This window comes from Sphaeramia orbicularis, chromosome 14 (assembly GCF_902148855.1).
Source record: "Sphaeramia orbicularis chromosome 14, fSphaOr1.1, whole genome shotgun sequence".
Taxonomy (NCBI): Eukaryota; Metazoa; Chordata; class Actinopteri; order Kurtiformes; family Apogonidae; genus Sphaeramia; species Sphaeramia orbicularis.
In genome coordinates, this window is record NC_043970.1 from 42,757,461 (window position 1) to 42,784,352 (window position 26,892).

A 26,892-nucleotide genomic window follows, 5' to 3' on the forward strand; every position below is an offset into this window, starting at 1 on the left:
CTGTTCGTGCAATAACTGTTTTTATATGTTTTAGCTGTGTTTGTGTTTTAGCTGTTTCATGTCTTTTTTTAACTCCATTATGGATCAGATCTACAGAGGTACAAAACATTTAGTTAACAGGCATTATATAGTTAAATTGTACTTTCTATTGCATTTTCTTCAGACATTTCAGGTTTTTCATACTTTTTCAGGTTATTCACATTTAGGGATGTAACGATTACCGGTATAACAATAAACCGCGGTAAAATCACAGACGGTTAGTATTACCGTTTAAATTCTAATTATCATGATAACCATGTTTGATTACCACACTTTTAGGGGAAAAAACCTTATGTAAAGATCTGCTTTTATGTCAAATATTTGAGTATAGTTTTAATCTATTACAATTTTAATGTTCTATACCTAATATTTGGAACCAATACTCACTTTTAAAGTCTTTGAAAAGGTTTGTTAAGCATCTGTGTGTTATTTATGCTATAAATTATATACAATTTTCAAATTGGATTTTATATGTTTTTTGGGTTTTTTGTCCTTTTGTGTTTTTATAGTAGGTTAAAGTGAAAAAAAATAATAGGCAGATGATATAGATGAAGTTGTGCTGAAAAAACAGATCCCAAACATGGGTATAGTAAACATTTGTTTATACAGTATATAAAGGCAAAATCAAAAGGACTGAGAAATGGACAAAATAGGCTCAGACCACTAAGGGTTAATATTTGAATGTTTCTGCAACAGAAGGCACATTGTGACTATTATTTTATTTATTTATTTATTTATTTATTTATTTGGGTGTGTTTTTTTGTTTTTTTTTTCCAAAATACAGCTTGGTTAAGTTATTTCAGTGTGTGTATCAGTACTTTTTGAACATTTTGAGCACAAGTTCAATAATATCGTGACAATAACACTGCTCTACAACTTCTTAGAAAATGTCTGCTTCAGTCATTAAATGTGCTAAATTTTACATACTTTAATAAGATGAATCAGATAACAAATTACAAAAGTGCTGGTTAGCTCATGTTTCCAATATATATGATGGTGTGTTATTACACATACATGTTGGTTTATGTATGTTTACACAATGGATTTATAAATGTTCTACTACTAGAAAAAAACTGTAATGTGAATGTATTCCAATGTGCAGACACTGTTTTCAGGTAGATCTAGTTGCTCTGACAAAAACATTCCCTCTGAATAAAACCCATTCTCTCATTAATTCTCAGAATTTCACATTTTGGCCCAAGACTATGTCTTAGAAACTACAGCCAACTAGCACTTTTGACAGAATTTTTCTTTATTAGTGGTTCAAATTTGGTAAAGTTTAACTACTTTTATTCTGGAAGCATTTTACTTGTAGACCAGTGTAATCATAACCGTGATAATTTTGATCTCAGTAACCGTGATATGAAATTTTCATATCGTTACATCCCTATTCACATTATATTTTTAAAAAGGATAGTTATATTTTCATAATGTAATGTTATTTTTAAATTATTATAATAAAATTGGGTTTAGATAAATATGAGTCCTTTAATACGTTACTACAGCGAAGTAACTTGCAGACACAAACACGACAGCTCCTTGTTTCACTTTGAAACCACGCTGCCTACAACCTGAGCCACACCACAGCCTCCAACACAAGTCGATGTCAGTGTAAGTGTGTGTTCAAACAGTGACGCTACTGAAACACTCCTCGCTGAGACGAAGCTTGTGGCATCCAGAAACACCTGCCCACAATGTAATAGCCGCCCCTAATGTAATGAAAGTAAATGCAATAAAGTCGATAACACCAGTCAATAATGAAATAAAATCCTGGAACAGTCATACAATATTGTTTTTGCCAGTAATGCAATAGTGTGTCTGTGTAGGGCCAACACTGACTGGTTACTTCAGTGGATTTACACTTTTTTTTCCTGCAAAATTGAAGAAAATTACTGCTTATAGAAGAATATTAAACCCAAAGTTTAAGAGAACAACATTTCCATTTTTTTGTTACTTTATATTTCTGCTCTACTGCATCTCAGAGGTAAACATTGTACTTCTTACCGCAGCACATTTATCTGATATGTTTAGTTATTTTTCCGGGTAAAGATTTTACACATTGATAATTCAACAAAAATACAACACATTGTCTACGACTTTTTGCAGACTATTGATGCTTAAAAGCAGTGTGTACAAGCAGTATAAAAAGGCCAATAAGACATTTACAGTCAGCAGCGTGTGCAGGAATTGGCTCTAATGGGGAACGACAGCAAAAATCCAGTTGCTAAACTGTACAAATGCTGACTTTGAGGACAATAATGGCTTAAATGTATTCAAAAATGACTCCCACATCGATTTTTGCCACGGGTTTAATTTTAAATTCCATATGGGTGCTTCTACGAAACGGGGTACACCTTGGTATCTAACACTTTTCCAGCTTTTTAGACCTAATAATAAAAAGGTAAATGTAGACATATTTCCTCCCTGGATGGACCTAATGATGACCTCAGATAAATGCAAAAAAAAATTATACTCTTACTCTGAGCCATCCCATAATTAATGAATTTGTGATCAAATATTGGGGCCAAAAAAAGGACCAAAATTGGGACATGAGAAAATGCCTCTGTAAAGATATGCTCCTATGTCAAATATTTGAGTATAGTCTTAATTTATGACCATTTTAATTTCATATACCTAATATTTGGAACCAATATTCACTTTTAAAGTCTTTGAGATGGTTTGTTAAGCATCTTTGTGTTACTTATGCAATAAATTATATAAATTTTTCAAATCGGATTTTATATTTTTTGTGTTTTTTGGCCTTTTGTGTTGATATAGTAGGTGAAAGTGAAACAATAATAGACAGATGAGATAAATGAAGTTGTGCTGAAAAAAAAGATACCAAACATGGGTATAGTAAACATTTCTTTATATAGTATATAAAGGCAAAATCAAAAGGACTCAAAAACAGCCAAATAGGCTCAGACCCCTAAGGGTTAAATTAAAAGGTAGTTTTTATTATATTGGCCTTTAAAAACCACTATTACCCAACATGCAGCTCAAAATTCAGATGTTTACATGTCACTCTGAGCTCCAATAAAATACTGATGTTTCAATAAATGTTCATCAAATCACTAAAATTAGAGACGAGAGAAAAAGTTCAAAACAGTCTTGTGCATGTTCTTCCTTCTCTCATTAATCACTTCCAGACCCCTGTTGTCCCTGTGCATGAAACCGGACATAAACTAGGTCAAATTAACTCCACATCCAGCAGCTAAAGCAGTAACATCGCCTCACACAGTGATGCTTCACTATTAATAATCAGAAGATGCAGATGCTGTGTACAATATGACATCACTCACCGGGATTCAATCAGCACTTAGATTTCAGTAACTACATTTTTCAACATTTTACTCACAGTGTAGTATTTCTCCATTGCTGTATTGATTCTTTTACTTGGAATTCTCCTTCCACCATCACTAAATACCGCAGACTTGTCTCATGTGTGCCTCTCTATAATGATACCTGTTTAAACCTGCCTAAAATATGAAAGGAATAGAGCTATGATTCTCGATAAGAAGGGGAGGAAATGAGTTGCATCAGTTGTTTTGGGTACAATCTTAACCCATAAAGACCCAGTTCTACTTTTATGTCAGTTCCCAAATGATTTTTTTTGTCTATTTGACTATTTGTGAGGGATTTATCTCCATTTATTACAATATTATACTATGTATTTTCCATTTTTCTGTGAAAATAATGTATTATCTGATTCATCTGAATAACTGTTTATTGAGTTATAAAATAGAAGTATGCATAAAATAAGATGATATTGTAATTACTTAATTATCATGATTTGGAGATATTTATCATATTGATCGATCATTGTATTTGTAGTAAATATTTAAAGTGCATATAAATATTATAGTTTATATTAAAAACAGTTGATTATGCAAGTCTGATTGTGTGTGAGGTGACTAAAAAGTGTAAGTGAATGGTTTGTATGGATGTTTTACGTTATTGTAAAAATATACAGAAAAAAACTGTGTTAAAGCAAAGGAAGTGGAATTATTTTAATTATCAGTTTGTAAAAAGGAGGGTGGAGTCTATAAGTTATACTTCTTCCCACTTCCCACTAAGCCTGATGAAAACATAACCTCTGCCGTCTTTGGCGGAAGTAAAAAAGATTTGACGTATCTGTTGTGAGTATCTGGTACTTCATAATTACTCCCTGTTCAGGTCCACAATCATATGCTGTATTCTGACAATAATACTGATCATCTGGAAGGACTATCATGGATTCAAGTACTGATTTTAAATGTACCTTTTTGTCTGTTTATTTGATTGCTTATATGGTTCTATTTTGTATATATAGCCTGTATAAAATCTCAATAATTATTGAAAAAAAAAAAAAAGAGATTTAATCATGATTAATTGAAATTAATCCACAGCAACCCTGTGACTGATCTGAATAAAAATTTTAATTGTTCGGCAGCACTAGTTTTTATATTAGAAACAGAGAAAACTGAAGAAAAAGGGACTTTTTCAGTAAACTCTCTCAATAACTGAACATAAACCCAGTGTGTCCATCCACTGTCATTGATCCAACTCCATGGGTTTTACTGGTGAACTAATGTTGTAGAAGATGACTGTGTTTCCACGGTAACTATGGAATCTCTAAACAACCAAATGGGTCATATCTGATGACCATGAAAAGATGAAGAACAGTATTTTACACCAATTATTGACATGTGTTGATAAGTTTAGTGGATCAACAGGTATTAAGCAGTTTAGATCAGTAGGCAGTTTTGGTTTTTGAGGTTTAACTGAATAAATACAGGGTTCTGGATAGTATGAAATGATTTTTCAAGGATTTTGCTCATTTTTGACTCAATTTAGAAGGGTTTCTTCACTTTTATGCCATATTTCAAGGTTTTTTGGGTAATTTTTCCCATCTTTTTAAAGTATTTTGCTCATTTTATTCTTATTTTACAAGTCATTGTATATTTTACCCTATGAAAAATTGAAGTAAAATTGCATTTTACACCAATTATTTACATATTTTCATTTTTAATTTTATTGATCTATTGATCACTGTATTTGTTCATTGTGTTGCGTATTTTATCCTTTTTTACTTTATTTTAGTGAATTTCTAGCTTATTTTTTCCACATTATTCATTATTTTGTGGGATTTGTATTCATTTTATTTAACATATATAACCCCAGTGTTTCCACCCACTGTCATTGATCCAACTCCATGGGTTTTAATGGTGAATCAATGTTGTAGAAGATGACGGTGTTTCCACGGTAACTATGGAGCCTCTAAACATCCAAATGGGTCATATCTGATGACCATGAAAAGATGAATAACTGTATTTTACACCAATTATTGACATGTGTTGATAAATTTAGTGGATTAATGGGTATTAAACGGTTCACAGTGGATGTTTGGGTCTTTCTGGGTTGATACTGTGTAAAAAGGAAAACTACAAACAGTGCAGTCTATTTATTTCCTAATGTTTCTGCCGTTTCCTTCTTTAGAAGCAGAACTGTGTATGTGTAAATGTGTTTACAGTACAGTAAAGGACGCTAATGAAGTCAATTGGACTTCATAGATTAGGCCAAGACAGGCAAAGTCTCCCGGGAGCTTCAGGGGGCAAGAAGAGGCAATTAATGGACAAGTCAGAGTCTGAGAATGAGGGAAGAATTAGAGAAGAGTTCAGAGAGACAAATCAAAACTCTGCTGGGCGACTATTTTAGAGCTGAAGCAGAGGAAATATATGAACAGGATGTAAAGCGCACGGGGATTTTCCCTCTGCTCTGCACATGGCAATCGGAGAGAACGCTCCTGAGAATCACTGGAGCCTTTCACACCCTTAATTAAATCTACAGTAGCTCCTCTCCTGCAGAATAAATGACAAAGGAAATGGAAGGAAATTTACTTTCTCATTTCTGTCACGCTCTGTGGCGTCTGAGACTTTAAGTTTGCATAGGGTGAAAAACTTTCCTCTGGTTGCACTTTTCAGGGCATTGTTTCTGCATGACACTTGACTACATCCAATACAGTTTTACTACTTAGTAGATCCCATTCATCCTGTCTCATTCTCCTTACATCCGCTGCTCCAGTCAATACTAAGTGAGCGTAATGCATTTAGGTCATTGTTAAAGAGGAAATTGTGCAGGCTCAAAGCAAATTTTGTTGTAATAATCTAAAGCAAATGTCAAAAAAAAAAAAACACAACTCTGTTTTGTATTCTGATTTACTTAAGAACATCCTGTCAGCAGTTTGACCGACACACTTTAAGGCTGCATTTCCGCACGATTGCAAATTTTGCGTCTAAGATAAAGACTCCACCACCAGTGAGGGCAGCTGCATTGGCTGCTTTACACTGATAACCCAAAATGACTGCAACGTTTATTTTTGCTGAATATGCCCCTGCTTTTCTCCTCTCCTCTCTTTTACTTCTCCATCTTCGCCTCCCACTCGACGAATAATCTGAGTCAGTCGGACTCGTGTCTAACACATCACGATCACAGTGGGATGATTCAAGTTAAGATGACGTGCCAGACGGTTGCAGGCCACAAACAAAACTCTCCATTTGAGAGGATGCACATTTCAGATTGGACTGCGACAACGGTGGCCTCGGTGTGACCCCGGCCAAGTCGGCCAACCTCTCACCACGGATCATCATCACTGTCATCAAGCGAAGAGATAACACTGGGTTACAAAAAAATGTTTTTGCAAGTTGTCTAGGTTTTTTCAACTGAATTAGGACCATTTTGCACCGTTAAGTCCAAAAATGACGTGTTTTTCTCAATCAGGTCAGGGTTTTTTGCTAATTTCATTTTGAAAAATTTGATCTTCTCACAAAATATAATAATTAATACCAAAATAAGATTGGTAACCACACTTTATGAAACTTGTGACTTGATTCCTGTTAGGTACAATGGTGTATTCACCGCAGATGTAGCAGAATACGTCAGGCTTATTTTTGCAAGATCTTCTAGTCGAAGCCATTTCATTCACATTCAACTCGTTTATTGCAAGAAATATGAAAGAATTTTGTATCATATGATGTGAAAATGCCCATAAATGTAAGCAAAAATGTTAAAAAGCCAATATGTAGCATAGTTCAGAAAGTTGACCTGACTGAGCAAAATTAATGTGATTTTTGGATTCAGCACACCAACATTATCCTAAATCAGCTCAAAAAACTTAAACAATAAATTTGTTGTTGACCAGTGTAATCATACAGCTCTGGAAAAAAATAAAAGACCACTGCAAAATTATCCCTTTCTCAGATTTTATCATTTATAGGTATGTGTTTGAGTTAGGGATGTCACAATACCAAAAATTCAGGAATTGACACCAATACCACTAAAAGTACATGATTCTTGATACCAAATTGATACCACGGTGAAAAACATTTTTTTTTAAATCATAAGAACCCATAAACTTCAACAAGTATTTGCATATAAATGAATATTGCTGTTGCCTCTAACTCTCTCATCACTGTCAGTCACAGTTTACTGCTTTGAAGTAGTCATGGTCGTCTACCTGAAATACTTCCACATAGGGCTGCTCGATTATAGAAAAAAAAAAACAATAAAATTACGATTATTTTAGCATTAATTGAAAATACAATTATTAAAAATGATTATTTGTTAACCTTAAAGTTGTTTATTTTTTTCTTGCAAAACAATGTAAAATATACTCTTTAAACATAAATAAAGCTTTTAACCACTAAAACAAAGTATGTTCACTTTTGTACGAAACAAAAAAATCTTTGAATGCAAATAAGTATACTGCAAATTCAAGTACGTTTCCTTTTGTGAACAAATAGCGCACTGGAATTAAACTGCTGTAGACTTGCCATAGAACTGTAGCAGTAAAAAAAAAAAAAAAAAAACCTCACGTAAAGTACAAATTACAAATTCAAGTATGTTCAATGTAGTATGAAAGATGGTAAATTATATATACTCAGTGGCGTGTCGTGAGGTTTCAGTTAAGGCCTTCTGTATACATCAGCCATCTATAGAATACGCATGTTAGGGTTAGGGTTAGATTAATACGGGAGTTGCAGCGTAAAGAGATCCGGAGATTGAAGATTGCATTGTGGGCGAAGTTGTAGACGGAGTTGGGGTTTTTTTTTTTTGTGTTTTGGTTTTTCATAAGATTATCATAAAGGTCACGGTGGTTAAACTTTAGATGGTTAAAAAGGTTTGTTGTGTTACCGGTCGGTGCAGACACAACTACGAAACACTTTTTGCACATGATGTGTTTTTTCTCTTCGTCTTCTTCATCGAACCCAAAGTGATTCCATACAATTGAATTTGCCTTTTTTGTTTACTAAGCGCTTCTGTTGTGATTCTCCTGCCATTTTTCAAGACCACTAGGATCTTTCTTCGTGGGGTGGACCTGCCGGCTAGCTGGCAGCTGTAGCTTAGAGGGGGGCGGGGCGGAGCAGCTCATGGTAGCTTGCGTGCGCGTGAATTAAAACAACTCAAAATGAATAATCGTTTTTTCTCAATTACATAATTTTTGTAATCGTTGAGTCTAATAATGGAAATCGTAATTGAATTTTGATTAATTGCACAGTCCCACTTCCACACATGACTTTTGGTCCTTTCTTTGTCCATTAGAGGAGGCGGAGCTTTAGCTGTAGCTGTGTCCATTCTTTCATGAGTTGCTGTACCTGCTACATGTGTGCTGTCGGTGCGTATAGACCCCATCAATTCCAGAAGAGTAGTACCCTACCAATGGTATTGATTCTTATGCAGGAATCGTTTTTTCCGTTTCCTAAAATAATGAGCATTGACGGTTCTTTTTTCATCATAGTATCGAATGGTATTGTAAGTATCAGTTCTCATGACATCCCTAGTTTGAGTCAAATGAACATTTTTGTTTTATTCTCTGAACTACTGACAACATTTCTCCCAAATTCCAAATAAAAATATAGTTATTCAGAGCATGTATTTGCAGAACACAACACATGGTCAAAATAAAAAATAGATGCAGTGTTTTCAGACTCAAATAATGCGACAAAAAGCATTTCATATTTCATTTCTAAACAACACAATACTAATGTTGTAACTTGGTAAAAGTTCACACATCAGTATTTGGTGGAATAACCCTGATTTTCAATGACAGCTTCCACGTGTCTTGGCACTCCTCCATTGTTTTCGGATGACTTTATGCAGCTCCTGGCAGAGAAATTCAAGAAGCTCAGACATGTCAGGTCTGGAGATTGGGCAGGTCATGACAGGGTGTTCATCTGGTGGTCCGTTATCCACACCTTTATGGACCTAGCTGAAGCCAGGAGCATTGTCCTGATAGAAGAACCAGTCCAACTCTGAGTTTAGGAACATTGTCAGAGCAGAAGTCCAGTAGTTTTACACAGTTATTTTTGGATTCCAGTTACTTTTGTGGTACTAATAGCACTGTTTTTGCCTATTGTAAGAAAATAGTGATGACCACTGTAGTGGTGTTTATACTTCTGCTTTTTAAATAAGACATGGATCAGGTGTTCGTTCAGTAGAATAAGGTGTGCTTGTGTTTAGCGGTGTTAGAAAATATCGGTTCTGCAATATATCACGATATTTCATTTCACAATACTGTATCGATATTAAAAAGTACTGTATCCATATTTTTAGGTATTTATTCAAATGCAGATATGGCAGAGGTTCATTTCTATTTTTTAGTTTTCTTTATTCTTTATATCTTATTTATTATTATTTAACACTGTTTTATCAAATAATGGTGATTTGAATCATCCTAAAAGCGCTTTTTACTGTCTGAGAGGCAGATGGTAGTTCCTTTGTTGGGACTGAACAAAAATAATGTTATGATGTTAGTTATGAACTAATAGAATATGAACATTTGAGCAGGATCTTAAACTATAATATCTGTAAAAACATAATTTAAGTTGTACCACAGGAACATTTTGTGATATAGCATTAGATCCTGTTCTGATCAAATAAAAATGTGTTTAGTATTTGTGCATATTTCTGGTGTAATTCAATTCTTCAAGGAAATAATCATTTTTAAAAAAGAAACAAACAAAAAATTGCTCTTGTAACAGTATCATGATATATCGTGATATATCATATCATGATCCTAGTATTGTGATTTGTATCGTATCGCCAGATTCTTGCCAATACACAGCCCTATTTGTGTTGGAATTCAACAGATGCAGGAATGGAATGGCTGCCGTACATGCACTCATGATGATTTTAAAGGAAATTGCAGTGGTCTCTTAATTTTTTCCAGAGCTGTATGCATCATAACAGTAAAAGGGCAGCAGCACTGAATTTTACTGAAGCAAGACAACTTTAGAGTGATTTACACACAGTTCTGACAGAAATATTGGTCTAATGTTGCATTTAAGGGCTGACGTCTGCATCAAAATGTACACATCATAAACACTGAAGAAGAATTTATGCTTTGTTTTTGTTTACGGACTTGACGTAGGTCAAACAGGAGTGAAATATGCAGCTGTATATATTATCGATAACCTGTCTGATGTTTGAAAACTCTTTCTAAATAAGAAGGAGTTCAGCTTTATCTGACTGCTTATATCAAAAGATGAAAAGGCAGTCGTGCAGAAATGTAGAAAAGTGAGGATAAAAACGCTGAGATGCATCAAGAATTGTTGATGTGAATCGTGACTGAATGGAATCATGAGGTCAGTGAAGGTTCACGCATCTAATTCAGATTATTAAGAATCATGGAGAACGACACCTGGTATCTGCCACTGATAAACATTTCATTAAACAGTTAGTTGTCAACAGTGGTGTAGTCCAGGGTATACGGTGGGATATCGACTTATTTTTCAGTCATCATTGCGAATACCCACTTCTAAATCCCCCTGATGTGCACCATTCAATCGTTTGAGCCAAACTGCTCATTTTTTTCCCCCTCAGATGGTGAAGCCATGACCCGCCCTACTCTGCCTCTAATTGGCTAGTACTCACTGCCTTCACTGATTAGATTGGTTAACTTTAGGCATGAGAACTGATGAGCCAATCAGAGACAGAGTAGGGCATGTCATGTCGAGGAAAATATTGCTAACTAGCGGTAGCCACCTCTGGAACCTGATTGGACACCTCAGGTACCAGTTCCACCCCAGTTGATTGACAGGTCACTGCACATCTCGTTGAAAGATACGTGATTATTACCTCCGCCAAGGAACGGTGGAGGTTATGTTTTCATCAGGGTTTGTCTGTTTGTTAGCAAGATAACTCAAAAAGCTATGGGTGGATTTTGATGAAATTTTCAGGAAATGTTGATACTGGCACAAGGAACAAATTATTAAATTTAGATGGTGATTCGGTGGTCCGACTGCTTTTCTAGTTGGAAATGCAAACAAGAAAGGCAGAGTAAACTATTTCAAGTGAGTGACACATATGGAGAGAACCTACTTTGATGGAGTATATAACTGTGAGGTAAGTTTTAAGGTGGTTTCAGAATGAGTCACTGTTTTAAACTACTGCTCACATGACTGCACATTTAGAAGAGAAGAGATGTTGTTGCCAATAGTTAAACTGTGTGAGTAGGCTAATGTTATGAAAGGCTAACGTTATGAAAGGCTACTGTTATCCTATGTTTGCCTCATGTTGACTCCATTTCCATTCATGCAGCTGCTTGTGTGTCCAGTAAAACCTACAAACTGCTCCTGATCAAGTCATGAAAATTTTATAATAGTGAGCAAATACTACTGATAGATTTTTGGGTAAACTAAATGGAGTAGTCTGACATGTGTGTTTTTTTTAGACTACTTTAAAAAAAGAATAAAAAATGATTTTTAAAAAAGGCAAGGTTTGAGAGTATACCTACTTCTCCAGGGACCACTACACCACTGTTTGTCAACTGCTGATCTAAAACTGTCTATTCTTTTGGTTAGTTTTTTGAGTCACACTTCCTGAATCTAACTTCTTTTTTTCTTTTTTTTTTTTGTTACCTTTTTTTATTGTTTGAATTCTGTACAATACAAACATAAGGGACATTTGGGATACATTGACCTTAAAAAACCTTTGTGACTAACAATTGGTTTTAACAATGTGATGATGAAATGAAAATTGTCCATTTCTTCCATTTCTCATGACACTGCTCTTCTTGAATCCTCAATCTATGAGTCAGAATCTCCAACTCAAATTTTCCATTCATTATTTGTAGCCAGTCATTAGTTGTAGGTGGTTCTAATCTGCACCATTTTTTGGTAATAGCTTTTTTTTTTTTTTTTTTTTTTTTTTTTAACAGGCTGCTGATTATATTTTAAACAAATATCTATCAGTTTTGATTACATTATTACCAATAATTTATCAGAAATGCATCACCAAACATGTTTTAGGGATTGCATAACCCAATATCAATTACTGAATAAACATATCCCAAAATGATACAAGTTTAGAACATAACCAAAAGACATGTACATGATTTACACTCGAGCTGTAATTTTAGGAGTTATAAAAAATCTTAATCATAATTGATTGTTATCATAATTGATGATAACATTATCATTTCAAATCTGCATACAAGTATTTTCTTATATTTAATTCACTGATCATGTGGGTGTTCATAAAAGTTCAGAATAATTTTAAAGGTTATTATATCAAAACAGAGAAAACTGAAGAAAAATGGGCTTTTTCAGCAAAATATATCATTAACTGAACATAAAAACAAACATCTGTGGCCACAGGCATTTCTCAAACTCCATGGGTTTTACAGGTGAATCAATGTTACTGAAGATAACCGTGTTTTCATGTTCACTACGGAGCCTCTGAGTGTCCAAACGGGTCATATTTGATGATGATGAAAAGCTGAGAAACTGAATTTTACCTGAATTATTTACATGTATTGATAGGATTAGTGTTTCAGAAGATACTAAACATTTTAGATCAGTAGGTGCTTTTAGGTGCTGACAGCTGTTTAGGTCTTTGATGGTTGATAAAATAAAAAATAAAAATACAATACTAGTAAAACAGAGAGAGAGAAACAGAGAGGGAGATAGAGAAGGCTGAATTTAAGGATATTTTAAATAATTTACTTATCATAAAAATGCTGAGTATCGCACTCAGTCAGACATGACAAAAAAACTACTAATTTAAGATTTAATGAGTTCAGTAATTAACCCATAAAGACCCAAACATCCACCATCAAATAAAACCATCTACTGATCTAAACTGTTTAATACCTGTTGATCCACTAATCCTATCAATCCATGTAAATAATTGGTGTAAAATACAGTTTGTCATCTTTTCATGGTCATCAGATAAGGCCCATTTGGATGTTCAAAGGCTCTGTAGTTACCAAGGAAACACCATCATCTTCTACAACATTGATTCGCCAGTAAAACCCATGGACTTGGATCAATGATAGTTGATGGACACACTGGGTTTATATATGTTAAATATGCAACAAAATGAAACAAAACAGCCAAAGTTATCAATAGAATGAACAAAAATCAATACAAATCCTACAAAACAATGAATAATGTTGAAAAAATAAGCTAGAAATTAACTAAAATAAAGTACAAAACTATCAGATATGCATCAAAATGAACAAAAACAGCCAAAGTGATCAGTAAAATGAACAAAAATCAATACAAATCCTACAAAATAATGACTAATGTGGGGGAAAAAACTAGAAATTCAGTAAAATAAAGTAAAACAGGATAAAATATGCAACAACATGAACAAAAACAGCCAAAGTAATTGATAGAATGAACAAAAATGAATAAAAATCCTACAAAATAATGAATACCTTGGAAAAAAATAGCTAGAAATTCAGTTAAATAAAGTAAAAAAGGATAAAATACGCAACAAAATGAACATAAACAGCCAAAGTGATCAATAAAATGACCAAAAACGAATACATATCCTACAAAATAATGAATAACGATGACAAAATAAGCTGGAAATTCATTAAAATAAAGTAAAAATAAAGGATAAAATACGCAACAAAATGAACAAAAACAGCCAGAGTAATCAATAAAATGAATAAAAACCAATAAGAAATTTCCAAAATAATAAATAACATAGAAAAAATAGAAAAAAAAGAACAAAATGAGTAACAAATTGAATTGATTCACCAGTAAAACCCATGGAGTTGATGGACACATGTTCAAATAATGATATATTTTACTGAAAAACTTTCACTTTTTCTTCAGTTTTCTCTGTTTTGATATAATAACCCTTAACTTGAACCTGAGCTTTTATGAACATCTACATGATCAGTGAATTAAAAAAAGGAAAATACACGATTTACACTGAAAAAAACACAAAATAAAGTGGAAAATATATTAATCAATGGTGATAAATCGCTTGAAGATGAAATACAGAAAAAAAAATCATTTGGGAACTGCAATAATTTAACCTTAAATAAAGATTAAATTAAATTAAATTAAATTAAATTAAAACAAAAGTAGTACTAGGTCTTTATGGGTTAAGTGTAGTTTTTGTTCTGACACATGATTTATGAACATTATGGTGTAACACAGTCACAGTAGTCAGATAAAAGGTAAATTAAGATAAAATGTGGGCGGCAGGTTCATGGTATAAGGTTAAATATAAAAACAGTATAAATTACAGTTGTCACGTCTCAGTGTGGAACAAAAGCAGTGCGAAGACGCTACCTTGACTGTACTTCCTGTCTCTCACATTATTCTCAAAGGGCATTCGAAGCCAAACAGAGGGCATCCTGCTCTACCGACGTCTGTAACCCACATACAACAAGAAGTAGGTGACCCCGACATGCTTCACCGCTGCCACTGAAGCTTAAATAAAGTGTAAATCAAGACTGCGACACATTAAAATACCTCTTTGACTCTATTTTTGCACATCAGATGATTACTGTCACCCTGAAAGTAGTTATGAGCCAAAAGGTCACAGCAGGTCGAGGTAATTACCCTCAGTACGAGCACCCCCCCTTACCAAAAAAAAAAAAAAAAAAAAAAAAAAAAAAAAAAGAGGCTGAGAGGTGAAGATGTGACTCCAAGGTTGAATCCCAATTTACCCCTTGGCCCCTCCCCCTCCATTTTGTGTGTACACGTGAAGGAGTCGTGTTGTCCCGATTCTCCTTTAGACGGAGGGGAGGGGCTAAGGGGGAGGGCTGTTTGGTTCTCAAAACGGAGATTTTTCAGGACCACACTATGAACGGAGGGGTAGGAGAAGTTTCCCATAGTTCAGTTCGAATCATTGGCAAGATGGAAGTAAACACAGGAAAAAGTGCAGCAGTGTGACGTAGGGATGGGAATCGATAAGAATTTAACGATTCCGATTCCATTATTGATTTTACTTATTGATCCGATTCTCTTATCAATTCTCATTGGGTGAAGGAATGAAAGAGTACAAATGGGTGCGTTTGCATTAACTGTCTTTTATATTTCCATCTGCACAGAAAATATAACATATACAGTATGCACAAATAGTAATAACAGACGGGGGGGTACAGTGAAAGTGAAACTTAAGATGCTTTACTAATTCCTCCTTGTCTCTCGTTGTTGTGCGCCTCATTTCCTGTCTCCTACCTTCAGAAACTTTTATTTGAGGGGGCAGGACGTTTGTTGCCCACAACGGAACCAGGCAGGGATGACACACTGGTGTTCGCTCTGCCGCTAGATTCACAAACATTGCTAAGTAGCATATCAAATACGTGACATTCCTGTAAATGAATCACATGCTGTGGACAAATGTTTTCACATATTGGATGGATTTCCCCCTTTTTGAACAAATGGAAGCTTTGACATTTTTACAACTGGACCTGGTGTCGTCTGTTTGGAGTGTTTCTGCCTCAACGCCGTGTTGGCTACGTTCTGACCAAAACAATGCAGCATGCGTGCGACATTATCACACATGTGCAATGAATGCGGAATTGATAAGAAGATATCGTAAAGCATGCAGGCAAACAATTCCAAGGAACTGAGCCACTGGGAACCGGTTCTCAAAAAGAACCAATTCTCGACTCCCATCCCTGGTGTGATGAGATGAAAGAAACACACAAATGTACGGATTTTCTTCATAAACAACTAAATCATTAGATCGTCCGTTTAATGTAGTTTCAATGTGTTACAGATCGCATTTCTGCAGTTTATAGTTGATAGACGCTAAAAGATGACCAAAGCCCATGGAACAGAGACAGTTCCAGCTGCTGACGACATGGAGAATACTGTAGGAAACAAAGTTAGAACATCTGTTTATAACGGCATCGATGACTGATGATGACGTAACAGGTCTGGAAGGGTTGGACCATGTCATAGGGGGGTGTTTACACCACTGACCCTTACAGCTCTGTTTCAAGGAGTAGTGCCAAGTGCAAGGACCAAGGGGGAGGGGTAAGGGGGAGGGGTAACAAGGACAACAAGGATTGGACCAGAAAAGAAACATGGGACATGTTTGTGTTTGGACCAGTTTGGACTTTAATGTTCTGAGATGTGCGATGGAAACGGACTCGCAGACCCACTGATATAGTTCACATGTTCACCTTTGTTAACAAAATTTGTTTGTTGTTCTAAAAAAAGTAACTTTATTGTCATAGTTGTAAGGTAACTGCATATTTCCCATTTTTATTTGGAAAAATATTGTCTCAGGGAGCAGTCTGGTTGAGTTTATTTGTGTTGTTCAAGCAAAAATCTAAGTTATTTTTCATTTGAACAAAACAAAATATTCAAGGAAAAGCCCAAAGTATTGTTACAATATTGATGTTTCTTTCTTTTATTTATTCATTTGTTTTTTATGTTTATTTTTTTATTTATTTTATTATTGATTATTATTTATTTATTGATGTGTCTTTTATTTATTTTTGATGTTTATTTTTTTATTTATTAATTTATTTAATTATTGATCAATTATTTATTTATTGATGTTTCTTTTATTTATTTATTTTTGATGTTTATTTTATTTTCTACATTTATTTATTTATTTTATTATTGATTTTTTATTATTTATTTATTGATGTTTCTTTCTTTTATTTTTTTTATGTTTATCTTTTATTTATTTTTATTCACTTATTTATTTATTTAATTATTGATTACTTATTATTTATTTATTGATGTTTCTTTCAATAACAGTTCTAATTGCACCACTCTTACAGTGTGGTTGGGGTTCAGGGGTGTCTGGAGGTTTTTCCTCCTCCAAAGGGAGATTGACAGAAAAACATTGAGAACCAGCACTCTAAGCCAAGTCTCTGCTGATTAAATCGTCTCCTACCTGTCCTGCGACTGCTCCTCGTACATCCTCTCCTTGCCCTCTTTGAAAAGCCGGATAGCCCTTTTGGATTTCTTCATGAGGCTATCGATGTAGATTTTAAAGTACTCGTTTTCGCTGAGCTGCGTGAGTCTCTGGTTCTCTTCATATTTGCCCAGGATTAGCCTCAGGTGCTGGTAGGCATCAGGTAAAATATCCAGGATGTACGGGGGGCTGTTTTTCAGCTGGAGTCTGGGGTTTTGGCAGAGGCGGACCTGCAGTGACGACACACATTAATCAAAGCTCAACAGGATGTGCACAGATGAATGGTGCTTCAATACCCGACTGAAACCGAGCCAGACGTGAACTTGCTCTAATTCCGTGCACTAATTATCCTCTTTCTGATGCCAGTAAAAAAATTTTTACCTTTATTGTTGATTTATACTGAAGCCATTTCTTTTTACACATCAATACCATTTGGGATTTTGTGTTTTATTTGACCTGCGCTGATGATTTAATCTTCTATTATCCTTAGAAACAGGAGGTCAAATGATTTATAAAGACTCACATAATAGATATGGGTGCTTCTATGAAACTGAGTTTATTTTAGTATCTGTCACTTTTCCATCTTTTTAGACCCAATAATAAAAAGTAAATGTAGACATATTTCCCCCCAGGATAGACCTACTAATGACCTCAGATAAATGCAAAAAAAATTATACTCTTGCCCTCAGCCATTCCATAATTAATGAATTTTTAATCAAATATTGGGTCCAAAAATAGGACCCAAATATGGAGATTAACCCTTTCATGCACAGTGGTCACTCCAGTGGACAGTTCTTCTCCAGCTGTTCTCTTGTATATTCATGGGTTTGTTGTTTGAGTTCCATATCAGCCAACACAGTGGACACTTATGCATCATGTAACTTTGCTGTTCTTGATAAACCTGATCTGCAGTAACATGTTTGAGTGTAAATCAATTGCTGATTGTTAACAGACTGCAATTATCATTTTTTTCTTTAACAAAATGGTCGTGCTGTTTTTGTATATTATCTCCATGAAGTAAGTAATAGTATTAGAGTATGTTTAAATATGAGAAAACATCAGATTAGCTGCATTGAAAGTGTTTTGATTTCATAGCTTTCACAGTATATCAGTAAATATACGTTTCTTGGCTTCAAAAATTAAACGTATCGTATCCATTTGAGTGGACATTTTTGCAACTCTATGAAAAATAGGTTCATAAAAAGCTGTCAATTGCACTGTTTTTTTGTTTTTTTTCATGCCTAAAGAGGAATAAAAACAGGGGGAAAAAAATCCTGATTAAGGTTCTCATAATTCATGCATGCATGAAAGGGTTAAATCTCCCTAGGTGTCAGTACATTAGATGTGAAAACGTGTGTAAATGCTCTTCTATAGACTATAAATAAAGATACTATGTTAAATGTGTCAATCCTAGTGGTTTTTCTAATCCAGACATACGGGTTTTTCATCAATCTCAGTCTAATTCCAGGTTTAGTGTGGAACCCATTGTGTCCACTTGCGTTACATACAGAACCTGCCCAGTTAAACACATAAATCATGAATGATTTTGCAACAGCGGTCATTTTTGTCAAACACTCTGCCTTTAATAATTAGTTCAATTCCCCAAATGCACCTGTGAGAGAATAAAGAGATATTTTAAAATATAGTAGTGTGTAATTTTCATGTCCTTTTGACTGTGTTACATGCAGATTTTTGTATAAAAAATAACAAAATAATCTAAAAATGTCTTTCATCTGAAAAATAGTTTCTCTTTTATCTCAGTAAGTATTTCTTTTTAAAATAGACCCAAACCTGCTTCATAACATTAGTCTACATCTGGTTTGAATTTTTAGCTCCATGTCCTGTTTTTAGGACCAGTTTCAGAGAAGAAGCCAGATAACAATATTCTGCACTGTCTGAAATGAAGAACCTTTAACTTTAACAGAAACTTGACCATCACACATCTAAGACCTGTAAATAAATCCATCTGTATCAATGAACACTGAATTTAATGAGCTAAAACAACTGAAAGGGTTCCATCTGACCTCTGACCTTAGAACGACTAAAGGGTTCTATCTGACCTCTGACCTTTAACTTAATTTTAATTGATTATTATTTATGTTTTATTGATTAGGTTTTAATTGTGTGTTTTTAACTTGTCTCTTCCATTTTTATAAAGCACTGTGAATTACCCTGCGTATAAATTGTGCTATAAATAATTAAAAAAATAAATAAATTTTAAAAATTAAAACAAAAAACAAAAAAACAAAACATAAAATGTATAATGTAAAACCCAAAAGGGAACATAAAATGACCAAAATATCTTCAAAAAACAACAAAAATCAACAAAATAAACTCTAAATTGAAAAAACCCCAAAACAAAATAGTCTTAAATGAACAAACTGAGTCTGATCTGAATGCTCTAGTAGAAAATGACCTGAGTTTCTAAAAATTTTACTCCTGATTACATGATTCAGCACAACCACATCTCACAATAGGATGACAAAACATCTTTCGAAAAATTAAGAGATCAAAACAAGAAGCTCAATTTTTATAAAAACATTAAAACCTAATGTTCTAATCCAAACATATAGTGCAGGGGTCAGCAACCCTGGTCCTCCAGAGCCACTATCCTGCATGTTTTAGATGTTTCCCTCTTCCAGCACACCTGATGGTCATTATCAGGCTTCTGCAGAGCTTAATGATAGGCTTATCATTGGAATCAGGTGTGTTGGAAGAGGGATCCATCTAAAACATGCAGGATAGTGGCTCTCCAGGACCGGGGTTGCTGACCCCTGATATAGTGGTAAACATGTAACACATACGACAGATGCTTGTGTTTAGTTTCGACTCAACCTCCACCGTGTAAACTTACAACTTTATCCATGAACTTCCAGGTTTTTTCCACCGTGCGCCGGTCGGCTGCAGCTTGTTTGGGTGGACCCACTGCATCATGAATGGCGTCGATGATGCCTAAAATACGACCCTTACTGCGGTTTGGTCCACGTCCACCAGGGTTTCGGCCACTGAGAGCAGTTGCCATTTCCTAAAAACTGACACAAACATGCAGGTGTTACAGTCAGTTTATACAAACGTACCTCTAACATGAACGACCTGCTGCTGGCCTTTGTTTTCACTGTTGTTCCCTTGAGTTTCCCATCATTTTATCTACTTTCTGAGTTTTCACTTTGTATTTTCTATAATTATTATGTAGATTGTCTTCATGTAAGGTCAATTTTCTGCTTCTCTAGTTATAATGCAGAGGTCAGTGTCCCAGATGCATGCAGCCAGTTGAAAAAACCCTTTGTACAGCGTTTTTCAACCGTGGGGTCGGGATCCCATGTGGGGTCACACCTAGAATTCAAATAGGGTCGCCTGAAATTTCTAGTAATTGATAGAAATAAACCAAAAGAACTTACTAATGAAAAATACATGGTGAGTTGACAGAGACAATCCCAATCCATAGCAGACAAACTGTGAGTGTGAAACTGAAGCACTGTGGTTCTGTTTATCTGTCAAATGTTCATTGTGGTCAGTTTCAGATGCTGCAGCTCTTTCATAATTTATAGTTTGAGTTATTGTTTGTTCAGTATTAATTGTCAGCCTTGTAAATCCAAGCTGGACTGATTGTACATATCCTGACCAAGGAAAATAAAATTCTCCCTTTGTGCAGTAATCTACACCTGGCTTTTCTGCCTCTGTCCAGAATAATATACATTATATAGACTAAATGTCCTCTAAAATTAACCTGTATTTGAAACATAGTATAAGAAATTATTATATGGTCAAAAACAAATTAATTTTAACAAAAAAAAAAAAAGTCTCTGTTTTGAATGTCTGGGGTTGCCAGAAATTTTTGATGTCAAAATGGGGTCAGGAGAAAAAAAAAGGTTGGAACCACTGCCTTCACATGTGGGATCCTGTTTACATTTAGGGGTGTTAGAAAATATCGGTTCTGCAATATATCGTGATGTTTCATTTCATGATACTGTATCGATATTAAAAAGTACTGTATTGATATTTTTAGGTATTTATTCAAATGCAGATACGGTGGAGGTTAATTTTTACCTCCACCGGGAGGTATTGTGATCACTTTGCTTTGTGTGTTTGCGTGCATGTTTGTTTGCTTGTTAGCAAGATAACTCAAAAAGTCATGGACGGATTTTCATGACATTTTCAGGAAATGTTGATACTGGCACAAGGAAGAAATGATTAAATTTTGGTGGTGATCAGGGGTGGGGGGTGGGGGGCCACGGGGGCCCACTGATTTGCCTTGGCGGAGGTCTGAGCTCTCCGAGTGCTTTTCTTGTTGTTTTTTGGTTTTCTTTGTTGTTTATATTTTATTTATTATTATTAAACACTCTTTTATTAAATAATGTTAGTACCTTTGTTGGGATTACACAAAAATAATGTTATGATGTTAGTTATGAACTAACAGAAAATGAACATTTGAACAGGATCTTAAACTGTAATGTCTGTAAAACAGAATTTAAGTTTTAACACAGAACATTTTGAGATATAGCATTAGACAAAAATGTGTTTAGTATTTGTGCATATTTCTGGTGTAACTGAATTCTTCAAGGAAATAATCATTCAAAAAAAAAGAAAAAGAAAAATTGTCTTCTAAACAGTATTATGATATATCGTGATGTATCCTGTTGTGATCCTAGTATTGTATCCTAGTATTGTGATTTGTATCATTTTGCCAGATTCTTGCCGATACAAACCCCTATTTACATTATGGTTAAAGAAAGAGTACAACATAACTGTCTATGACTATCCTGGTCATCTGTCTGTTTATATCTGTAAATTATATTCATTTTCATTTATATATTTGTATTATTAGTGGTTTTTGCATTTTGAGATCCAGGTTGGGTTGGTATGGGGGTCGCCATTAGTTTGGGGTGGGGTGGGGTGGGGGTAATACTTTGTGTGTCACAAAATCTTGCATCATAAATTGTGAATTTCTTTCTTGTTTTTTTTTTTTTTTTTTTTTTGTATTGTACTTTTGAAGATGCACAATGAAAATAAATTTTAAAAATGATCAAATAAACTATTTTTTCTGCTTCTCCTTGTATTTTTTCTTCACCTTTTGCATGTTTTTATTCTTTAATCTGTGAAAATCTTTCATCCCCTCTGCAACAGATGCTCTAGACTGCACTGTGGTTTTAGTTGTTTTTTTTTTTAAGTCATTTTATGTGTTTTACTTGTTTTTTATCCATTGTATTGTGCTTTTGATTGTGTTGGGGGTGTTTTTAAACTTTGTCTTTACATTACAGATATTATCCAGATTCTTCCCAGATCTTTTTATACTTCTAATTTATAGTGTTTGCTCTTATGCTATATTTCTCTTTACTCATGTTTGCTGTGATAATATATTATTGTTATTAAATGTGTGCCATGCTGCTTCTACACTCTAATTCCCCAGTTTGAGATAAATTAAGTACATTTATCTATCCATCTATCTATCTTCTAGCCATGACAAAAGATGAATTTCTGTTTTTAGTTGGAACAGACAATAAAGTTATCTAAAAATAAAAAAAACTACTCAAAAACCTGCACCCTACTAGACTTTCTGAGAATATTGAAAGTTAACTCAACTAACACCACTCTAAGCACTTTATTGACATGGAGAGACTTTTCATAAAGGTTTTAAATGTCTTCAGAAGGGTCCCTCAGGTGTTTTACTGACATGAAGAGAAAACAGCTGCATATATATTACCCTTCCAACCTCCTCCTGCAGAAATGAAACTACTCTAAGGGCTGTAATAACTTTTTGTTTAATGCATGAGTTTGCTTGGTCCTCAGATGACAGTTTAAGAACTCCACTTTGATTGCATGCTGTTGTCTTCCTTAAGGACTGTTAATGTCCAACGATGATCATAAGCTTTTTTAAACATTAATAATTCATGTAGTAACTGCAACATGAAACTGTAGTCAGATTGGACATGATAAAGTGCTGATAACACCATTTTTTTTTTTTTTTTTTTTTTTTGGGTCATTTGATAAGTTTGATTAAGTTGCAGATGCAGTGGTGATGCTAAAATCGGGTTCCTCGCAGGTTGTTTACGTTGATTTTTTTTTGCGTTACATGCATTTTTTTGGATAATAAAGTTGCTTTTTGTGATTTATTGTAAGCTTGCTATCGTTTCTTCCTAATGCTTGATATGGTAAACGACTCTGATTTGAGTCTCCGACGCATCTCACACACTCCACTCCAACCCAGAGCGAGAAAATCCCATTATATTCAGCGTGTGTTTTTGTTTTGTTTCGTTTTTTTTGCTTTTTCTATGTGAATTCATTTAAAGGGAAGAAAAAGGGGGAAAAGTCCTAACTTACCAAGCCACTGGGGAATGTTTGCTGGGATCCCTCCTGAACTCGGTCCACATCCAGCGCACAAAAAACAAGGAGTGTCCAAGTGTCCAGAGGAAAACAGTCGCAGGAAAAGTATCCAGGTTGTGCGTAAATCCTGTCAACTCAGTCTAAACCATCCATGTTTTACAGTCCGCCACACAAATGCTGTTCTCCAGTAAGTGTCGGTGGAGTTGGATAAACGCGAAGCTGCGATGTCTGTACAGTATGTTTTGTACGGCGATTTGTGCGTAAAGGTGGGTTTTTATCACGCGCACCACACCGGCATGGACATGTCAAAATAAAACTATAGCGTGGCGCGCAATTACGCACGGAACCTTACACGGATTATCCAAACTACAGACCCAGACGCACACCCAGTTAGACTCTCAATGGTCCGGTTTTATGTTTGAATTTCCGTTTTGTCGCTCCGTAGCCTCCGGTTGTTCCCCCGGTGCTAGATGCGTACTGTGAAGGTCGGATCCGGCTTCCTGTCCGCTGCGCTTCTGCTCCGAACCGCTTGATGTAGCTGTTCCAGCGGTAGGAGGGTCAATGGGACTATGAAGCAATATTTTCCAGGAACCGACCAACGCAATGACAGAAGCGACCAGACACCCATTGGTGCTCCGTGGGGCTGTCACTAGTGTCAAGTGTGACGAGACGAAAACACACGCGACCTCCGGTGCGCTCAGCGTAAAAGGCCCAGGGGACGAGGAGAACCACTGGGGGGGTGGGGTAGGGTAGGGTAGGGTAGGGTAGGGGGTCTGCAGGATCCACTTCAGACCCAAACAGGGACCAGAACACTGCTGGGCTTTGGTCTGTTCTGGAAATGATTTGTAAGTGTTAAAGAAATACAATGTTTTTGCTCTGGTTTTTCCCCAGAAACACTCAAACATCTAAACTATTTAGGCTAATAGTAATAATAATACTTTTATTTATTTGTTTGTTTGTTCGTACAGCTTTTTGTGTTTTTAATTTATTTTTGTATTTTATTATTTTATTTAGGTTTTATTTATTCTTTTGTACAGCTTTTTATGTTTTTAATTGATTCTTGTACTTTTCTCTTTTATTTTGGTTTTTATTTATTCTTCTGTATATCACTGTTTTTTGTACAGTTCTGTGTCTTTTAATCTATTCTTGTATTTTACTCTTTTCTTTGGTTTTTATTTATTCTTATGTACAGCTTTTTATATTTTTAAGTGATTCGTGTATTTTATTGTTTTATTTTGGATTTTATTTATTCTTCTGTACAGCTGGGGCTTTTTTTGTACAGTTGTTCTGTCTCTTTTAATCTATTCTTGTATGTTACACTTTATTTTGTTTTTTATCTATTCTTCTGTACAGCTTTTGATGTTTTTAATTGATTCGTGTATTTTATTGTTTTATTTTGGTTTTTATTTATTCTTCTGTACAGCTGTTTTGTTTTTGGTAGAGTTGTTCTATGTCTTTTAATCTATTCTTGTACTTTACTCTTTTATTTCAGTTTTCATTTATTCTTCTGTACAGCCCTTTGGTCCACTGTGGTTGTTTTAAAGTACTTTACAAATAAGTTGGATTGGATTTATATGTGACTTTACAAAACAAACATTAAGATGCAGAAAATGATACACTGTGTCATTTTAAATTGTATTTAAATGATTAACATCACTCTTATTTAACCAATCTTTATTATGTATTATTGCTTTTTATGTTTTATGTATTAAACAGTGTAGGTTTATGTTAATAACATATTTTCTGTACTTCCATAAATATTATTTGTACATACCAAGCGAAGCCCAAATGTCGAGATGATGTGTTTTCTTTGATTCTGATGTTAAGTGTTTTTTGGTGAGTAAATAAATGCAAGAAAGTTAAAATAAACATATAACAGAAGTAGGAGAAACAGTAGAGAATAACACCATCATTCATGATAATTATTGAAAAATGTAAATATATGTGTAAGCACTAAAATATACATACCCTCAATGTGAAATTAATATGTATGAAAGCACTGGTGTTCTGGTGAAATCTGTGTTACATACGGTATATCTAATATATATAGGCGCTGGATTTTTACAATTGACTGTGTTTATTAAATATGTCACATAATATGTCTTATATATATAATAATATATCAACTCACAGTTAAAAAACAATATCACTTTGATGTTTTAATATTGTCAGTATTTTACAGAATTGCCTTTCAGATGCCTATACAGTGACATATTTAACACAATACATATATCAAGACAAATAAAGGTTGAATAAATGACACATTTTGACTTAACTCTGATCTCATTTATAGCTATTTTCTTTTTTTTTTTTTTTGGTTACATTTTGCAGCAATAAACTACAATTTAACAACAGACATTTTTAATGAATTTTAATTCCAGGTAGTTGATATGCATTATATTGTATATATTCAAGGATGCGATAAGAAATTCAGTGACAAAAGCACTGTGTTAACATGTCAGATTAGTAATATAGTACTTTTATAGTATGCCAATACTGTACTTTTCTTATACACATTATGTCGAATGTGTGCTGCTTTATTTATTTTATTACTTACAGAGGGAGACTCTGTGTTTTTTGCGTTTTTTTTTATTGCAATGCATTTGTCTAATTCTCATAATTATTTAGTTTGTGATTAGAAAAATATGTTCTGATATAACATGATGAAGTCATGTTACGGTAAGATATGATCAGATAAGATGAAATGAAATGAAACTATGATGATCCCACAGTGAGGAAATTCATTCAGGAAGTCGAAGTACATAAAGTGCAAGAAAATGTGCATTAATAAATATAATGCAAAAAATAAATTAATTAATAACAATAATAATAATAATAATAATAATAATAATAATAATAATAATAATAATATCATTCTATAGGCTGTATGTATATTTACACAACAAGTAAAAGAACAGTATGTCAGACAATAATAATAAATGAACTACAATATAAATGTACTTGATAATAAAAACAGAATAATATAAGGCGTTAGGGGTAGATTTACTACAGGTCTTTTCCTCATATCCTCTTGAGACCCAGCAATGCATTTTGTCCACTGTAGGGGACATTTTCACAGCTTTATTAGAAAAAAAAAACCCAAAAAAAACAAACAAACAAAAAAACCAAAAAACAAATACTGTCCGCTGCCAAGGACATAACAATAAAAATGTTAAAAATGCATCTGAAAAGACTGTTGTATTGTGCTTTTTCTCCTAAATGCATGTATCTAATGTAAAAAAAAAAAAAAAAAAAAAAAAAAAACTATACTTGTACTTTCCTGTCTAAGGAAAACATTGGACTATTTCCAGTTTTTCCTCTTCTTCGTGCTTTTATTGTGGTGGGGTGCGGCTCCAGTTTCCGCTTGTG

General features: G+C 34.3%; 1 protein-coding gene across 3 annotated transcripts in view; it reads right to left on the reverse strand.

The window, feature by feature from the left end:
- Positions 1-24,047, reverse strand: part of cblb (Cbl proto-oncogene B, E3 ubiquitin protein ligase) — a 193,229-nt gene extending 169,182 nt beyond the window's left edge. For 2 of the 3 annotated variants that reach the window (XM_030154181.1, XM_030154182.1), the window contains exons 1-3: positions 23,521-24,046; positions 20,057-20,234; positions 17,182-17,432 (exon numbers count right to left, since the gene is read on the reverse strand). In XM_030154181.1, the coding sequence (XP_030010041.1) occupies positions 17,182-17,432; positions 20,057-20,224 (419 nt within the window). In that variant the 5' untranslated portion in view covers positions 20,225-20,234; positions 23,521-24,046. Of the gene's footprint in view, positions 1-17,181; positions 17,433-20,056; positions 20,235-23,520 lie in introns of all 3 variants that reach the window. The other variant, XM_030154183.1, reaches the window with a different exon arrangement.
- Between the last annotated feature and the right edge of the window lie 2,845 nt (positions 24,048-26,892).